We start from the raw sequence: 19,366 nt of genomic DNA, 5'->3' as shown, positions 1-19,366 counted from the left end.
TGACAAACGTTTAGACGAATGTCTTCCTAAATTAGCATTAGGACAAAAAATCAAGTGTTTAATAGCAATGCAATAAAAATGGGTGGCTCACCTCCATGTGATCCCAAACGTGGGTCTTGGTGAAGGGTAGGGCCAGATATCCAGTGCGGGCTTCGCGTTGTAATTGAACACGGGCACCTCTCGGATCCCACCTCTCCTGGACAGCTTTCTCAGGTCGTCGTTGGGCAGAACAAATATGCTCTTCTTGCTGCTTTTGGTGATGAACTTGCGGTAGGAAGGCAGGGCCGTCCCAGACCGCATCTTTTTCGTCCGTGAGAATTTCATCAGCCTGACCCTGTCTTTCGTGGAGTACTCCTTGCTGACGGTCATGGTGGTGACAGAAGTGCCCGAGGGACCGGTGGCGGAGTCCGTCAGCGTGGTCGTGACAGTGGTCTTGTTCTCCTCCAGCACCGAGACCACGCTGCGGTCCTGCGTGGGAGAGGTCACTTTGGTAACTGTGGTCTTCGTCATTGTGGTCAGGGTGGACACGGCAGAGTCTTCAATGGAAGCCACCATCGTGGGCTTGCTGCTCTGCGTACTGGACACCTCGGCGATCTGAACGGTCTTTGACTCTGTGGAAACGGTGGTGGTGGTGGTGGTCACTTTGGTGATGATGGTTTTGACACCGTCCTCCCAGTTGGTTTCAGCCTTGTTTTGTTCCGGCTGGTGAACGCTCTCGTCGGCGAAGTCGCTGCTGAGGCTGGATTCCTCTGCCGAAGGAACAGGGGAGGGGATTATTATTTTCTTGGGCGCTGGCTTTTCTGTTTCCATGGGCTCCTCTTCGTTACTGCTCTGTTCTCCTTTGACTTTGGGTTGGGTTGCACTGTCAGGACTTGCATCCACAGGCGTAGGCGTAGTAGTAGACACAGCAGAGTTGACAGCTTCCTCGATATTATTTCCCAGTTTGGCCATTTTGACCGGGGGCAAATAGTCCTGATCGGCAACTGCAACCTTGCTTTCCCCATCAACTACCGACGGGCTGGAAGGCAAAGACTGAGCCTCTATGTTGTTAGACTTCTCTTTAGCTCCCTCCACGCCCATATCACCATTCATCAGAGGTTTCACAGGATCCTCCAGCGACAAACTTTTTATTTCACTGTCACAACTTGCCTTAGATAGGCTGTGAACTTTCCCGTCAATGTTATTTGGAAGCTTGGCGTTCGAGGGCTCTTTTACAGGGAGTTTGGAGTCTGCAGTTGAATTACTTTCAGCTCCATCCTTTCCATTGATCTGGGCTGGAGTGACAGGAAGGTGCTCTTTAGCTTCTTCCTCCCCAGCTCGGCTGATCTCTGCTTTGCTGTCTTCCGTGTCCTTTTGGTCCAGGCACACTTTGTTTATCTCCTCCAGGGAGCGCTTATTAACCACAGGCTCGGAAATCTTCCCTGCCTCGTCTTTTTTCTCGGTCTCCTGGACTTGGGGACAATCGTTTTTTTCCTCTCCTTCGTTTGGTCGCTCGTCTGACGGACTCTGGTCGATGCTTCGCTCCAGCAAATCCAGTTTATCTACCGGGGTTTCCATCTGATGCGTTTCACTTTTCCAACCACTGCCGTTCAATTCTGATGGGCTCGGCTCAGACTTGCTTTCCACGGGAGGTTCAGTTTTAGAAGCGGGGACCTGATTTTCACTAACAGAGTCTTTGCCAACAGTTTTGTGCTCTTTTGCATCAGGGGGTTCTACCGCTTCACTAAGGATTTCAGTCTTTGCACCTGCTGGGGTCAAGTCAGAATCGACATGCTTGTCTTCACTGCTGGATTCTAATCTGGGGTCTGGTTTTAGAGTCTCCTCAGAGCTTTGAGACTCAGTCAATTGTTTTTTAGGCACAGGCTCAGACAACAGGTCAGTGGGCACGTCTGGTGTCTTTTTGGGTTCCTGATTTTGTTCCATGGAGTCAGTGTTGCTTTCTCCATTCTCTTTCTGAACGTAGGCAGGATCTTCAGAGCCCTGCTGGCTTTTTGTAACCGTCTTCTCGTCTTCCTGGACGTCCTTCATGACCTCTTGTTCCCCCAGCGAGGAGTCAGCGGTAGCCAGACTGCTCTCTGTCCCTGAAGGCTGGTCTTTCTCCGTCAGAGTGCTGTCAGCTTTCACTGCAGCTGGGGGCTCAGGCTTTCCTCTGTCTGTCATGCTTGCTTTGTACTCCTCTTTGACGCTGACTGCGGACTGGGGGACAACGGCGCCCGCTATGTGCTTCACCAGAGACGTCTGCTTGAGCCGCTCCAGCCTCTGCTTCTCCTCCAAAGTGAACTGCTTAACCCTCCTTTCGAGCAGGCTGTCCAGTTTGGACGCTTTCACTTTCTTTTTGTACGCAGTCCTTAGCTGAAAGCCCTCGCTGACATTGACCACGTCGTCCTCGAAAGGTTTCGTCTTTGACGGCGATTCTGTCTTCACTTCGTCGTCTTCCATGGGCTCCTCCTTCACAGCCTTCTCACCGTCAGAAGCAGTGCTTTCATTTCTCCCTGGGAAAAAAGCAAGACATACAACTGTTATTTTAGATGGCATGTCGGATAAAATATCAAGACTTTTAAATTTCAAGACACGAACAAAAAAACAACAAAACATGGATACTTACCGGCTTGCTGTTTAACAGCATGACTAACTGCGGCCGCTTTTTAAAAGTTACTCAGCTGGGGTATATTTTCACAACCAGTACAAGCAGTCAAGTCTATGGTTACCTTTTTCTTCCTCTGGACTTGGCTCTGCAGGGCTGGTCTCCACTTGCATCTCCTCCTCCTCATGCGCAGGTCTGTCCTCGGGAGACTCGCTGGGAGCAGTTTGGTCCTTGTCCTTTTCCGGTAAGCTCTGAATCTTTGAATCTCTGGAGGACTTGGGGTCTTTCTCACGAGCGTCGGTCTCTGTTTTCACTTTGGAGGAGCTTTTCCTTTTATCAAGTTCCGGCTTTTGGGACTCGGCAATTTCCTTATTGCTTTTTGCTTATGAAAATAATAAAAACAAACAAACAAAAAAAAAAAAAACACATTACTAACGAAACCATAAAAAGTGGCATCAACTGAATTTCACATTTTATAAAACACACTTTGAAAAATGATATGTCACCAAAGATAAAACAATAACGCGTGACTATATAAACAGAAATCTGCAGCTTTATAGTATTTTGAAGGTATAATGTTTTTTGTATACATCAGAATGTTTAAGACTTCTTTTTACTTAATGTTGATTATGCAAGTATCTCTAGGCATTCTGCATATTATGAACACAGTTCTGAGCTTGACACCTGGGCAGATCACACTCTTTGGTGACCAAACGCAATGGCAGAGGTAAACTGGGTATTTATTCAAACTGTACAGCAGCTTTATGTACTGTAGCTTGTCCAATGAGCTAGATCCCCACTCCCTGGGTCCCAACCTACCCTCCAGAGCTTTCCTGTAATTGACATTGGTGTTTCCTGGCAGCCTGGGAACGAAGCGCTGGACGTGGGTTTTACTAACCCAGCTCCACCCACCGTACCCAGTCACGCGATACTCCTCTCCCTTCTGCTTCCACACCTGCAACAGTCAAAGGAAATGAAACAGCTCTGTGACAGGCGAATTTGAACAGCGCATTTCATTCTCGTTTGGGGTGATTTTTAATTCAGCGTGCTGTAAAATAAATGCCAGGGGTACGGGCTAGATTTCCCAACTAATGGTATTTATGAAGGGAACCATTATGGCCCACATTCACAAAGCATTTACCACCGTGCTAAGGGAACACCATTTTCTTTTCTAAGAAGAAAACATTCATCTTAAATAAATAAAGCTCCCACTAAAACAGCTCAGGTGCTTTATTTAAGTCATCCTGCACCTTAGGTCCGTCCTGCTAGAGGTAAGCATTTCGTTACTGCGGCCCCTAGTCTTTCAGGGGGCTTCAATCACATGACAAGCAAGAATTAAACAGCTCTGGGAGCAGCTGCACGCTGGCACTTACCTGGTGCTTAATGGGAATGGTGTATTTAACCCATGTGGCCTGCTGCATGGTTTCTTCATCCTCTTGCTTCTTCTCCCTCTTTTTCACTTTTTCTTTCTCCTCCCGCTCTATGGATGTCATGCGGTGCAACCTGACATTGAATAAATAAAAATAAATGAACCAGAAAAACCAGGGCTCTATCAGAAATACCAACCCCGAGAGGCACATCCAGTATAGGCACTCCGCGCGGAGTGCAGGATGCAACCGATAGCCTGGAGATCAGAGGTTCGAATCCATGTCATTGCCGACCGTGACTTCCCAGGGGGCGACGCACAATTGGCAGAGCGCCACCAGGGCAGGGAGGTTTTAGGTTGGAAGGACAATCCATGGTTCACCGCGCACCAGCGACCCTGTGAGTCTGCTGTGGAGCCATTCAGATCTGTGTGTCCTCCGGCACTATAGGTTTGACGGCTTCGCTGTGAATCCACAGTGTGAAAAAAAGACGGCTAGACAGGAACGTTTTGAGGACGTGTGCCGCCGTCTCACCAGGGGGTTGCAGCGGTGAACCGGGATTAATAACACAATTGGCGACTCAAAATTGGGGAGAAAATTGGAGTTGGGTAACGACTACCCATATACATATATATATATATATATATATAATATATATATATTATATATATAATATATATATATATATATGTGTACCTATATACATACATACAGATACACAGAATATATATAAAAAAAGGACCAAAATATAATTCCCGGTGTTGTTTTTGCCGAAGTGTAAACACTTACTGAGCAGCACCCGCCCCCACCCTGTACCCAAGAGTACAGCGTGAACTGCTTCAAAATACTACCCCGATCAGTGCCAGGTAATTTCAGTACAGAACAAAAGCATGCTTTGTGACTCGAGAGGGAAGATGTGGTCGGGTTTAAAAACAGCAGAACAGGTAGCGGTTCTAAATAAACATTTCCTCACGCAAATGATTTCATTTGACCAGCAGCTACACCCTTTTCTGATATGCTGATTTTGTCAACACGTTGCTGGACAGCAGTCGTTTGATCCCACTATCCCTCCCCTCAAAAACAGCTGCACTAGCTTATCTTAGGTAGCTCAAGATTAGTGCTAATCGGAGTTTGTGAAACCAGCAGTTAGCGTGCTTACGAGGCAATTAAACCTCACATCAGATTAGAAGAAAACCACAGACTCACACATCTGAATACACTTATTTAAAAGGAAAAAAAGAAGTGTGATTTACTGATATGATACATGGAGCAGAGTGGTACAGTGTATTATAATTCACAGGCTCACTGCTGAAATCCGGTTCAGGTCAAGTGAAATGAGTCTGGCTATTGACCTGCTGTACCCTCTCCGAGCACAGGCAGGGGGCACATGGTGGCACAGTACGTGGGTGCTCCCTACATTATACTTGCCTTGTGTGCCCAAGTGCATCCTTCCACACAGGCATCATGACGACAGGTTTAATGGCGCACTCCAGGATGGCTAAAGCGAGTGCAAACTCCCTGGCTTTACTGCACATCTGAACAGCCTTAATCCAGTTAGACCTGTTAAAGGGGGAAAAAAAGTTTTAAGGGAGTTCAATACATTTGACACAGTTGTGCAATGTAGCACACAGGTATCAGATCCATAACGTTCTGACACAAATCAAAGTCCTAACAGGGGGAAAATAAATTATATATATATAGATGCAACATAGGATGTGGAAAATTACTGTTCATACCCTTGGAACAAAAAGGGACCCAAGATTAGAACAGGGCTTCTACATCAGCTGTATTAGATGCCAATTAGAGACTAGGCGGAAATGATAACTGATTTGGCAAGCCATATTAGAACAGGCTGGCATGCCTCACCTGTGTGAAGCCCAGTTTGGGTGCAGGAAGGGTGCTGGCACGTTGTTTTCCAGCTGTATGATGGTCAGCCTCAGTGTGGAGATGGTCAGCACCTTGGAGCCGTGCACAGAGCCGTTCCACTTGAAGTCACCGGCGGGGGTCATGCAGAACTTGTGGGAGAGGTGCCGTCGCTTGTCGTGGTCCTCGCGGTGCTGGTGCTTGTTCAGGGCCATGGCGTTGGTGCTGTACTGGTTGTGGTAGACCCGGTACTTCCCCTCCTGGCCCAGCTTGAAGTAGTTGCTGAGGTTCCCCTTCATCACAATTTCCTTCCTGGTACTTAGTCGGGAGACTTCGCCTTGAGAGTTCACCACCAGGACCTAGACAAAGCAAGAATCAGAATCGCCATGATCTCACAGCATGGTGGACTATGGGTCATGTGACAAAAGGTTATTAAAAGATACCACTTCTGATTATTTTTTATTTGAAGGGGTCTGCCACTCACCTCTTTGCCTTCCTTGTAGTACTTGTTTGCCTCGTGGGCTGCGGCAGCGACCTGCTGGCTCTTGAGCAGACTCAGCTTGCTGTCTGGGTTCCGTAACCGCGTGACCATCCGCGTGGAGCCGGGCGTGCCCTTCCCACTCGCTGCTCCGTCGCTGCTCTCCGCTTTGTTATCACCTGCAGAGAACCCAATCACAATCGGTACTCTTCACTCCCCCAAATACAGCCATGCCCGCTTCAGCAATCAACATAAGCAGAACTCTTTACTGCTTAACTTTCAAACTTAAAAGGCATGTGAACAGAGCTAGGAAAAATATTTCTAAAAGAAAAAAAGGCTGACTACTCGCAATCTGGGAAAAACAACAAAATTCGAGGGATGGGAATAAGATGCCTGTTGCTTAGCAATCAAAATGAGCCCGATTAGACACAGAGTATAGGCAACACGCTCAGGTGTGTCTTACTCATAGTAAAACTGCTATGCAATGCGAGTCTTATTTCCATCCCTGAATTTATGATATTTGCATTTTTTACTGCAAGACACTGCATCTACTTAATAAGCAGATCTGTTTAATTTAGAAGAGCGAGGAGATTAATCTGCTTTAAAAAACCCAGAAGGGCTACCTGTCTCCTCTTGACTGCCGACTGAAGACTGGGAGGACTTGTCAGCGACGTCCCCCTCGTCTACTGGTTTGGGGGTGGTCGAGTTGTGGGGTTCGCAGGAGGAGGTGATGCTGCTGCTGCTGCTGTTCTCATCGTTCGCTTGTGAGGATGGAGGGACGGGGGTAGAGGCGCTCTCTCCATTGCTGGAGCTGGCCTCTTCTGCTTTATCTGAGTGAAGCACAGCACACACAGAAACAACAAGATTAGAAAAAAAAACTGCAAGCTTCTAAAAACAAACATGTTTCATATCATGGGGATTTTAAAAGAAATAAATAAATAAAAAGAATGTTCAGAGTGCAACACTACCCCCTTGTGGCACTGCCATGGACAGAGTCTAATGCAATCTATATTATGATCACTGGCAAATTAAATATTACATTAATATAGCAATACCCAGCTACTCACACAGCATTCCTCACCACACACAGTAATCTCTCCAGTGTAGGAGGATGAGGATGGGATTTTAAAGTTCATCCCAATTTGATCATTTATTTCAGATATTTTCAATCTGGAATCTGGGTTATGAATTATTTTTGTGTGTGTGTGTGTGTGTGTGTGTGTGTGTGTGTATATATATATATAATATTTTTATTTTTTTTATAATTTTTTATTTTTTTTTGCTTTAAATATCTTGTGGCGCTAATTGTGTGGGGAGCGGAACACGACTTGACTGCAGTTCCTCTGTGGAATGCCATACTCTGCTGCTGCCACTTTACATGCTGAATTAACAGTACGAACCAAGCGGAAAAGCTCCAGGAACAAGAACCAACGAAATGTCAAGCCCCAGCAATACAGCAATCAGGCAGTGCAAAGACAGACAAACACAAATACCCAAATATATTCTCAAAATATATAAAATTTTAAATCGTGACATGTACAGACGCCTCCACTATAGCCCTGTTGCATGCAACGTGCTTTCCCAGTGTGTGTGCATGTTGGGGGGGGGGGGGGGGGGGGGGGGGGGAGTATACTATAATACTACAAGACTCCCATTGCATTGCAGTTTAATATTAAAAGGGCTTGCAACATTTGTGTAACCGAGCTCAAAACTAAAACCATGTCTAAGTGCTATGCAATGGGAATTGTCTTTCCATCCTCTGCACTGTACCTGCAGCGTCCTGCTCAGCCTGGGCAGCTGGCTTCTCCTCGGGCGTCTGGCCGGTAAGGGTTGCTGCATGCCGAGCCTCCGTCGTGCTTTTCCCTTCTGTTGAACCCAAGTCCTCTGCAGCCGGGCTGGTGCTGGGGGCTACAGGCTGTAACGTCTCTGAGTTACTGCTCTCCTCCGCACTGAGTGAGGCTGCTGCTGCTGAAAAAATTACAAACACAGGCAGCAATTTGTATGAGTCATGAGTGAAGGAGGAGAACGCTCCTCCAATAGGGATACAAGTGATTAAAAGGATCAGAGCATCCCCATCCTCAAGTTTAGAAAAATAAAACAGTACTTAGCAATTACTCTCAAAGAATTCTTATGCAATATTAACTTCTAACTTACTAAATGTTTGCACTGTTCTTCCTTGCATGCAGTGGTCTGGAGCAGACTTTACTTACCCTTCTCCTGCTCGCTCTCAGGCTGCTCCGGTGTTGTTTTCGGTTCCTTGTCCTGGTCTGGTTGTGGTGCCAGCTCCTGCTCTGGCTCGTGTTGGCTCTCGCCCCCGCTCTCCTTGCGCATCCTCTCAGCCTCTTCAGCTGCTTTCCTCTTCACTTCTTCCAGCTCTGCGTCCTGTTTCGCTTTTAACCGTTCCAAAATCTCATCTAAATGTGACAGGGGGTGGGGTGGGGTGGATAATGTCCATTTAAAATACAAAAATACAAGAGCGTTTTTTTTTTTTTTTTTTTTTTTATCCCAGGGATGAATGACTGTCAAAAGAATTATTCACTGCAGAAGGTTTAACAAAATAAAAAGTCATAACAGATCCAATAACAATTGTTCTGGCTGTACTGATATTCCGATAAAGCTATTTATCATAATTTGGATAAATGTATGTTTTTCTCTTGCTGTATGTATAACTGGTATGCATTTACCATCAGCCCAATTGTGGAGTTTAAAAACAAAACGTTCTCACTGTTAGCGTGCATGTAAAAACTTCACTGCCGGTAACAGCTAACATGGAGATTGCATTACACACAACTGGATAGACTTGGACAGCAATGTGTACAGCTGTAAAGTGTTTTGTTTTGGTATGTACTAATAAAGAACAGCAAGTGTGCATGAAGCTACACTAATGCAGAATTTTCTTGAATAAATAAATGAAACGGAACTAAAAGGTGCATCTGAGAGAGTCCAAACCCTGCTTAACAAGCCACCTCAATAAAACTAAAGAGTCTATACCCTGTAGTCTAAAAATAGCCATGCAAGACAATTAACTGCCTGCTGCAGGGAATAGATGTGTGTAACAGTAAGAGACTCAAGCACAGCTTGTCCAGTGGGACTTTAATCACAAGCACAAGTAAATAAACTGGAAAAAGCTTCAAGAAAAATAATTAAACTGATAAAATACAGTCTGTACAGAGAATTGAACTTAATCAGGAAATCAACAACAGTGCGTTTTCTATTTTTTTTTTTTTGAATAACTCGAGTAGTACAGCCCCTCCACCCTTTCATCTTCAGTTGTCTGCACAGCTGCAGAAGGATTTCCATTGCAGGAGATAATACATACTTGGTTACGTCTTGGTATAAATCAATGCAGTGTTCCTTTCCTATTTCAAGATTCAATCATGCATGGTTATGTTTACAGTAAATTGTAATATGCTATACTTTACCATTGCTTTTAAGTGCAAGACAGGTAACAAAACATACAGATAGCACTGTACTCTGACACGATTAGTGCAGGTTAAAATTCCAAGCTTGTAGCTTTTGTAAAAACTGAAAATAACAGGACCTGTTTGTGTTTCTGTACTGGTTTGGGGAGAGGTGTCGCTTACCATTAGCTGCTGTCAAAAATGACTTGTTATTGCCACTGGCTTTGTTGGTGAGATCCTCAGTGATGTCCATATGAGAGTGAATTTCCTCTCTCATTTCTTCCAGGACTTTACAAAGTTCACTTTCCCAATAGTCCTTATCCAGGCGTTCAAGCAGTTCTGCCAGCTGAACCTTTGTGCTGTAGTACCAAATATCCTTTTTCTCCTGTTCCCCATCTTCCTCTCTAAGGAATAAAAAAAAAACACAGTTAGAAAACTAACTGGCTCCTCTGGCTGGCTGTTGGCTTTTTGTAAAGCGCCCTGGCATGCCTGCACACGAAGAGCGCTACACAAATGACTCTGGTATGGTATGATATGGTATGGTAGCCACAGGACTTGTTTATACCAACAGAGTTTCCTAATGTACCGATGTTGAACAGCAGTCTACATTCCCACTAGAATATAATGTATTATTTATTTATATTATGTATAACATTTAAGCCAACTGTGTTTTCATGTTGTAAAATTAAAATGAAAACGGTATCACTGTACCATGCAATAGGTAGAATACCAAGAGAAAGTCACAGCTTGTGGCATGCTGGTTGCAGTGCTTGTGAAACCTGCCTCTACGTTCAAAGTATGTAAAATAACTTGTAAAACAAGCAACCAGGTAAAGTTTCATCCAAAAGAGAACACCCATTGTAAAGATGCTTCCTGTTCCATTATCCCCATGATATAAAGCCATCGCTCACACCTGTAGAATTGCTTCTACCAATTTACACAGTAAAAGCCATTACACAAAGGATCAGTTTCAACCCTGAACTTAATGCACAGCAAACATTTATTTAACATGCACGCACATTTCTTATTGTACCTGGCATACCAAGTGCTGAATTTGGATTTGATCCAATTTTATTAGAGTTAAAAATGGCAATAACGGAACAGATCCAGCATGCAACGACCTTAACCGTGTCTAACATACTGCATCATTTGTATTCCTATAAAACTCCAGTATGCAGAAATATCTAAATCTGCAAAAACATTTTAAAATGGACAGGTGGGCACAACGATGCAAACAACCTTAACGATGACGCTAAACGCACTTTCTTTAAAGTGACTGCCTACTCGAACAAGATTTTTACTAAGTGCAAAGCACCACCTCGTGGCAATAACCTACGAGTTTCAAGCTTAGGTTTCTGTCATTTTTCCATGTATATTATATATATATATACACACACACACACACACACACACATAAAAACTGCTGAAATAAATAATTCTAGACATTGATTTCTTGTAACTTTTCTTCCTCATCCACAAAAGCAAAACTTTTGCTCCAAAAGATTTTTCTTAAAATGCTTAGCTTGAGATTTCTAGAAATTCTAAATTTCCACTGGGGTATGTAAACTTTGGACTACAACTGTACACACACACACTAATACACTCAGTTCTTGACCATCAGTGGTGTGAATCAATATGATCTCTAAAACAGAAATGATTGCCTGTGGGCATTTTGTGAAACCTGTTGAGGTGGCTGGGGGGATACGGCTGTGAGGAGTCTATTATTCCAGAACACTGCAGTGCTTCCTTATGCTTTTACATGCAGTGTAATGAAAAACAGTGCTGTTTCCCTCTGGTATTGGGGGAAGGTGTCTCCCAGGTTCCCAGATCCTCTGCAGCAGCTTCAACACCGTGCTCTACACAGGCTTGAGCAGTTACAGCCTTGCAAACCCAACAACCTCGTTTTATGTAGGGTACAGCTGGTTGAGCACTGCTTTCATTATTGCAACGCATCTAAAAAACCATGAAGGAGACTCAAGAAGTAGCCAAGTATCTCAGATAAAAGGTCCACTGTCCAAGCAAAGACATCACTGAACAGCCACCCCAACAAGAGGGCACAGAGGGTTCAGCACTTTCCCCAACAAACTTGAATCTGCACCTGACCCAGGACAGGATACTCACAGTAAAACAGAGGACAATAGTCCTAACCCATCTAGAGACTTTATGTAACACTGTGTCCCAGTGCTACAGTCCTACCCATATTAAACGCTAGGACTATAAAATACACACTTAAATTAATGGATTGATTTAGTTCCCAAGTGTTACACTAACCTGCACCCCAGATATTCTACATATTTCACAAACTCTGCTTTCTTCAATAAAATCAAGTCTGATATGGAAACTGTTCTGGACTATTAATGGTACCATTACCAACAGCTTCATAAATTCTTTAAAACAACTCTCCCTGAATGAATGCTTTGTGAACATTATAACACTCCAAACAACAAATTTACAGAAAAATAAAATAAAATAAAAATCCGCCCAAGACCAGCGTACTTACACTATTATTCTTCTATCCAGGAACCAGTATTTCCGTCTGTGTCTGTCGTAGCCGATCGGCTCCTGCCGAATGTAGGGCTTGCTTTTCTGGCTCTCTGCCACACAGTCCGTGACGCCGGGCACCTTGTGCGCCACGCAGATCTCGCACTGCCACTCGTCCTCGGGCACCTCCTCCAGAGGGGGTTTCACGCACTCCAGGTGGTAGACGGCCGAGCAGGTCTCGCAGCACAGCAGGTCCCCCAGCTTGTGGCAGACTCGGCAGTGGTCGTCGTATTGGACCACCCCCTCTGACATGAGCTCCTCGCGGGCAATGTTCGTCGTGAGGAACTGGTCCACCAGGAACTGCAGCACCTTGATCTTGCTCTCCAGAGGTCCGTAGGGGTAGTCCTCACTCTCGTGGAAGGGCAGCACGTGGTGGTACTCCCGGTCGCTCTCACAGTAGACCCGTACCACCTCCGGCCACGTCATGCCGTCGATGAAGTACAAGGTAGAGTTCACGCTGTCCTTCAGGTCGGCCGGGCCAAAGCTGGTGTTGGAGGTGTCCTCTTCCCTCAGGATGGCTTTCAGCAGGGCGATGTGAGTCTCCGCTATCAGCGTGCACTGCTCCTGCCCCACCAGGGCGGCGCAGAAGTCCTCGAAGCGGAAGGGGGAAAGCCGCAGGACCGTGCCGAAGTTCCTCAGAACATCGTAGATGGCCACAATGTTCAGGAGTTGCTCAGTGGGCACCAGGAGGTCTTCGGAGGACTTGGGGAGCTCCAGGGGAGGAACCTCCTTCTCCTCGAAGATCGGCGAGCGTGGCCGATGAATCCTCTGCCGTCTCCTCCCTAGAAGAGCAAGCAAACCAAAAATAAATAAATCAAAAGAAAGCAATGATCAATGTGCTTTCAATATATTTCTTCCATTTGTATGCTGGATGGAAAGAAGACTCATTACACAGCAGTTTCATCTATTCCTGGTTTTACAATGTTACAAATAAAACAGTTAAACAGGAATAATGAAACAGATGAGACATCCAAAAAAGGCAGGCTAGTAGCAAAAAGGTGCATGAATATGTAAATCCCAGATTTGTCAAAGAGCGCTTCAGGTAAACCTCCTTTCAGTTAATTAAAAATTCTACGCCTAAGCTCCACTTTTGGATTGAAGTTAGCCAGACCAAGGTTTACCAAACTCAACATCCTATTATTCTGGTTTACAGATTAAATAAAATCTTATTTTCTTTATTGCACAAAAACTACAGTATATCCCTTTGTACCACTAAAAACAGAACAAGCTACTCCACATACTGTGCACTGTAAGGTATGACATGTTCACAGAACACATAAGGGTGGTCCAACTGCTTTAAATCACCTTTTTAAAATATCACACAAAAAAAACTTAGCACTCTCCCTGGACAATTCTTCAGTCTGTACTACATTCACGCTTGTGCAGGGTTGATTCTGTGCCTAGCCTAGATTACAGGTCTAACTACAAAAAAAAAAAGAAGAGATGCTCCTCTATTTACACATCGTTAGCTCAGCAGTATCACCACTGACACTACAGAGAGAGATGTGGAGTGAAGTCAGCCGTGCACAAACACAGACAAACGCTTACAGGGACGCATCATGCTTCAGTTCTAACCGGCACACACCTGGCAGTAAAGCCTTAAAAAGTCACAAGACCCCTAAGCCATCTGCCGAATTAAAGCTAGTGCATTTGTGTTTAAATACTAAAAATAATCCTCCTCTGTCCCTCCTTTACTACCTGTTCTACTTGATGAAACCAGACTTTGGTGCCGAGGTTACCGTCACTACCTGCAACTTATGAAAAGCCAAACAAGAGATGAGAGGCAGGATTCAACAACCATCATACATCAACAGAGGGCAGTCATTACCACAGGACCATTACAGAGAGTAGTCAGTAAGGGTTGAGATTACAGACCGGTGGCCTACACTTTAAAATGATGACAAGCAGAGCTCCCTGGTCTGAAATTGTTTTGTTTTCTGTCTGCATTCTTAAGTCCCCAACAGATCCAGTACTTTGCATGTTCCCCAGCAGAGTCTCAATGGCCTCTACTGTTTAAGCCATGTTTACAGTCCTGAGTGCAGAAACCACTGTGTTATCAGTACAAGAGGCGGGCGCCAGTTTTAACTTCTTAGAAGACTGGCCAGTCCTCCACGTCTGCAGCGTCACACTGGTGAAGCCAGAACATTTACAGACTATTAAGATCTAATTTTGACTTACCTTCAGTCCATGACTATAGGCTTGAACGAATATCAACTTCTATCCAATATGACGGAATTCTAAACATACTAAAAGCAATGAAAACAAGTACTGCCAGCTTGAACACGTGAAGACAAATAAACACTAAAACCACACATTATAAAAGCGTGTGTGTAACGTTGCTAAAAGGTTGGTCTTTAACAAACGAAAAGGACGTGTGCATGGAAGGACCCAATTAACTTAATCCCACACAATTACAGTGGGTGACCACAGAAGCTTTACTCTCACTTTAAGACCATGACAATTGCTTAATTAAAGGAATTACCTTCCTCAGTTACATCCATTACTGTAGTAGATGTTTTTATTCATAGAAATATAGCAAATATGAGATCACAGTACAAAGACACCCACAGCAGCCCAAGTCAGTAAGCATGCATCTAACCTGCAAACCCAACTCGACACAGGTTCAACAGAACTCAGCGCAGTCCATTTTTAAGGCTTGGACCTTTATCCAAAGGAGTGTCTTGCAATAAATGAATTATTTATTTTTGTATTGGGCTGTGCAAGCAGGTATGCCTAACTGGAGGCTTAAACACACACATGTGAAAAAAACCAACAAGTGAAAACAACCAACAAGATGGGCAAATATATAGATTTGATTATCACGAGATAGACAGATATCCAATCGAGACGCTTTGGCATGATTTGATTATCACGAGATAGACAGATATCCAATCGAGACGCTTTGGCATGATTTGATTATCACGAGATAGACAGATATCCAATCGAGACGCTTTGGCATGATTTGATTATCACGAGATAGACAGATATCCAATCGAGACGCTTTGGCATGATTTGATTATCACGAGATAGACAGATATCCAATCGAGACGCTTTGGCATGATTTGTAGAAGGTTGTACACAAGAGAAGTCTGCTGAATCTTAATGAACTGGAACAAATTTGCTTTGAAGAATGGTCAAAAACTACTAAAGAATCATTCACAAATATCCTAATCATTTAAAAGGGGTTATTATTGCTAAAGGTTCCTCAACTAGATATTCATTTAATTTTCCTTGTCAGGGTATTAAATTTTCCTTGTCAGGGTATGAATACTTTTGAATTAGCATTTTTTTGAGTTTCACAAAAAAATTGTAGACATCCATTTCTTGTAACTTTTTCCTCATCCACTTTTGCTACAAAAAGATTTTTTCCTATAATTTGTTTTCAATATATTTCTAGAAATTATAACATTTCCACTGGGGTATGTAAACTTTTCACTACAACTGTGTATGTATATATAAACACACACAAAAAACTTTTGGAGGCACTGAGCATACAGTGCATTTGAATATAAAGAAAGTGTGCAAACTTACAAGCTAAAAAAGTGTTTTCTGTTTGTTTATTTATTTATTTTACTTTATTTTATTTATTTATTTTTTTTTTTTTTTTTTTTTGGGGGGGGGGGGGGGGGGTAATTGCATGACAAAAAAGCATGTAAAGAACCCCCTGCCCACCCAGGAAAAAAATAAATACTACATTCTGATCACTCAAAACAATTGCTTTTCAAACAATCATAACTGATCTGATTAGCAACACATGCACCTTAATCAAAAACAGCACGAATGTTATGCAAAGCACACTGGCTCTCCTGTTATATTAACCCCACTGTCCTGTGCAACTCAGGAGCTGATGCATGTTTTCAAAACAAAAGGGCCACATGGCGCACTGTCACCCAGTTCAATTAGTATCGCGCACACAGCAAACAGCAGAATTACACTTCACGTTTCTAAACAGTCTGTCAATTGACAGAAGTGCATCAAATATGATCACGTCCACCAGCCACAATAACTACGTAGTTCGGCTATGTTCGTCTACCTGCCACCTAACGGCAACTGTTGCATGCTTCTCTCATCCTAATCACTGACATCCCGCTCTTTAGCGATGCAAATAGAGCAACATAATGCATTCGTGCATTGCACCTGAAAAACACGACTTTCTGCACAAAATAGCGGTTAAACCACAAAATAAGACTAGACACACCATCTTTAAAAACATAATAATAATAATATGGTGGAAGCATAAAGCGTGTTTAATGAGCGTGCAATGAAGTTTTTAGCAAAGCAATATAAATGGCAATGCATTTCATTACATTATGAACGCAAAGCAAAAAAAATAAAAAATAAAATACAAAATAATGTAAAACTAGAATACGGGTGGAGCACCAGCAGCATGCTTTTGACGTGATTGCCCGTGGAACGGTAACTGTTAAAGTACAAACAAACTTCACCGCGACTACACCAGCAGTGCGACTGGGAGCCTCGGTAAGCCGTGGCCTGCTATTAAACCCAGTGCATTCTCCATTTTGAACAATGCCGCTTGCTGCACTGTCGTTGTTTTCACCAATGCTAAAGCATCCTCCGCGATTTCTAATTCATTCGGTGTGCGTTCCCCGGTCTGTCTCGGGAGATTGCACAGGGTTTTACCTGGGGTACTGCTGTACGTACTGTGGCTCCGAAAGCTGCTCTCTGTGCAGAAGCTGCCATCATCATCATCCTCGTCTTCGCCTATCTCCTCCAGGTAATCGGACTCGTCGTCAAGCGCCGCTTCTTCCTCCTCCGACAGCGGCTCCTCTTCCACGGGCTCGTCCTCTTCGGAGTGCAGGCTCACGGCATCCTCCTCGTCCTCGTCGCTTTCGTGGTCATCGTAGACCACCTTGCTGGTCCTCCTTCCCCTGCCCGCTCCGCTCCTGCCTCTTCCTCTGCCCCCCGACGCGGTGCTCGATCCCAGTTTCCTCCTGCCCCTGGAAGAATGGTGATTCCCCCGCCTGGGAGTCGCGATCTCGACCTCGGGCGCACCTCTCCCCTTTGCACCCAACACCCGCCTGGGTCTCAGACCCCGGACTGGGCCAGGAGACGGCTCCTGCATCAGCGCCTGCTTGGGCGGCCTGCCTCTTCTCCCTCTCATCCTTTACAGATATATATATAAAATCTATTATTTTCCCTTTCAGTTTTTGTCAGGGACTCGCCGGTGCAAACCCGGGAAAACGGGTACCGCCCGAAAGCTGATCCTCTGCAGAATTTGGAGGAGCAGTTCCGCTACAGCCCCGGGCTCAGTTTGGGAGAGAAAGCTCAAGCCGAATGGCCAGCGTCCCGCTCCGGGTCCCCTACAGCCGCCATTTTTCTTCCTCTCTCTCCGTCTGCTGAAAATCAACAGCAGGCCCAGCGCGGGTCACGTGAGCGCCGTGCTCCGCTAGAGGAGCCGAGAGGAGAGCCCTGTGTGAGAGCCGCGCTGCGAGGGGGAGCCCTGTGTGAGAGCCCTGTGTGAGCCCTGTGTGAGAGCCCTGTGTGAGAGCCCTGTGTGAGAGCGCTGCGAGGGGGGGAGCCCTGTGTGAGAGCCGCGCTGCCAGAGCCGCGCTGGGGGGGAGCCCTGTGTGAGAGCCCTGTGTGAGAGCCGCGCTGCCAGGGGGGGAGCCCTGTGTGAGAGCCCTGTGTGAGAGCCGCCTGCGAGGTGGGAGCCAGGGGGAGAGCCCTGTGTGAGAGCCGCGCTGCCAGGGGGAGCCCTGTGTGAGAGCCCTGTGTGAGAGCCGCGCTGCGAGAGCCGCGCTGCCTGTGTGAGGGGGGGAGCCCTGTGTGAGAGCCCTGTGCTGCCAGAGGCTGCCAGAGCCCTGTGTGTGAGAGCCCTGTGTGAGAGCCCTGTGTGAGAGCCCTGGGGAGCCCTGTGTGAGAGCCCTGTGTGAGAGCCGCGCTGCGAGGGGGAGCCCTGTGTGAGAGCCCTGTGCTGAGAGCCCTGTGTGAGAGCGCTGCCAGGGGGGGAGCCCTGTGTGAGAGCCGCGCTGAGCCCTGTGTGAGAGCCCTGTGTGCTGCCAGGGGGGGAGCCCTGTGTGAGAGCCGCGCTGCCAGGGGGGGAGCCCTGTGTGAGAGCCCTGTGTGAGAGCCGCGCTGCCAGGGGGAGGTGGAGAGCCCTGTGTGAGAGCCCTGTGTGAGAGCCGCGCTGCGAGGGGGGGAGCCCTGTGTGAGAGCCCTGTGTGAGAGCCGCGCTGCCAGGCCCTGTGGGAGCCCTGTGTGAGAGCCCTGTGTGAGAGCCGCGCTGCCAGGTGTGGAGCCCTGTGTGAGAGCCCTGTGTGAGAGCCGCGCTGCCAGGGGGGAGCCCCTGTGTGGAGCCCTGTGTGAGAGCCTGCGTGTGAGGGGGAGCCCTGTGTGAGAGCTGAGCGCTGCGAGGGGGAGCCCTGTGTGAGAGCCCTGTGTGAGAGCCTGCGCTGCCGAGGGGGAGCCCTGTGTGAGAGCCCTGTGTGAGAGCCGCGCTGCCCTGTGTGAGAGGGGGAGCCCTGTGTGAGAGCCCTGTGTGAGAGCCGCGCTGCCAGGGGGAGCCCTGTGTGAGAGCCCTGTGTGAGAGCCGCGCTGCCAGGGGGGGAGCCCTGTGTGAGAGCCCTGTGTGAGAGCCGCGCTGCCAGGGGGAGCCCTGTGTGAGAGCCCTGTGTGAGAGCCGCGCTGCCAGGGGGGGAGCCCTGTGTGAGAGCCGCGCTGCCAGGGGGGCCCTGTGGCCAGGGGGGGAGCCCTGTGTGAGAGCGCTGCCAGGGGGGGAGCCCTGTGTGAGAGCCGCGCTGCGAGGGGGAGCCCTGTGTGAGAGCCTGTGCGCTGCGAGGGGGAGCCCTGTGTGAGAGCCCTGTGTGAGAGCGCTGCTGTGTGAGAGGGGAGAGCCCTGTGTGAGAGCCCTGTGTGAGAGCCGCGCTGCGAGGGGGAGCCCTGTGTGAGAGCCCTGTGTGAGAGCCGCGCTGCGAGGGGGAGCCCTGTGTGAGAGCCGCGCTGCCAGGGGGGGAGCCCTGTGTGAGAGCCCTGTGTGAGAGCCGCGCTGCGAGGGGGGGGGAGAGCCCTGTGTGAGAGCCCTGTGTGAGAGCCCTGTGTGAGAGCCTGTGGGAGAGCCCTGTGTGAGAGCCGCGCTGCCAGAGGGGAGAGCCCTGTGTGAGAGCCGCGCTGCCAG

General features: G+C 46.9%; 1 protein-coding gene across 15 annotated transcripts in view; it reads right to left on the bottom strand.

Moving 5' to 3' along the window:
* Positions 1-17,578, bottom strand: part of LOC121296356 (nucleosome-remodeling factor subunit BPTF-like) — a 35,095-nt gene extending 17,517 nt beyond the window's left edge. For 13 of the 15 annotated variants that reach the window (XM_041221825.1, XM_041221818.1, XM_041221819.1 and 10 more), the window contains exons 1-13: positions 16,873-17,578; positions 12,191-13,013; positions 9,874-10,094; positions 8,500-8,703; positions 8,060-8,257; positions 6,913-7,119; positions 6,296-6,468; positions 5,815-6,170; positions 5,377-5,508; positions 3,958-4,087; positions 3,404-3,539; positions 2,709-2,966; positions 92-2,492 (exon numbers count right to left, since the gene is read on the bottom strand). In XM_041221825.1, coding sequence (XP_041077759.1) covers positions 92-2,492; positions 2,709-2,966; positions 3,404-3,539; positions 3,958-4,087; positions 5,377-5,508; positions 5,815-6,170; positions 6,296-6,468; positions 6,913-7,119; positions 8,060-8,257; positions 8,500-8,703; positions 9,874-10,094; positions 12,191-13,013; positions 16,873-17,353 — 5,720 coding nt within the window. In that variant the 5' untranslated portion in view covers positions 17,354-17,578. The remainder of the gene's footprint in view (positions 1-91; positions 2,493-2,708; positions 2,967-3,403; positions 3,540-3,957; positions 4,088-5,376; positions 5,509-5,814; positions 6,171-6,295; positions 6,469-6,912; positions 7,120-8,059; positions 8,258-8,499; positions 8,704-9,873; positions 10,095-12,190; positions 13,014-16,872) is intronic. The other 2 variants (XM_041221820.1, XM_041221824.1) reach the window with 2 other exon arrangements.
* Positions 17,579-19,366: the final 1,788 nt, after the last annotated feature.

This window comes from Polyodon spathula, chromosome 21, assembly GCF_017654505.1.
Source record: "Polyodon spathula isolate WHYD16114869_AA chromosome 21, ASM1765450v1, whole genome shotgun sequence".
NCBI lineage: Eukaryota > Metazoa > Chordata > Actinopteri > Acipenseriformes > Polyodontidae > Polyodon > Polyodon spathula.
This window is presented reverse-complemented; position numbering and strand designations above follow the sequence as displayed.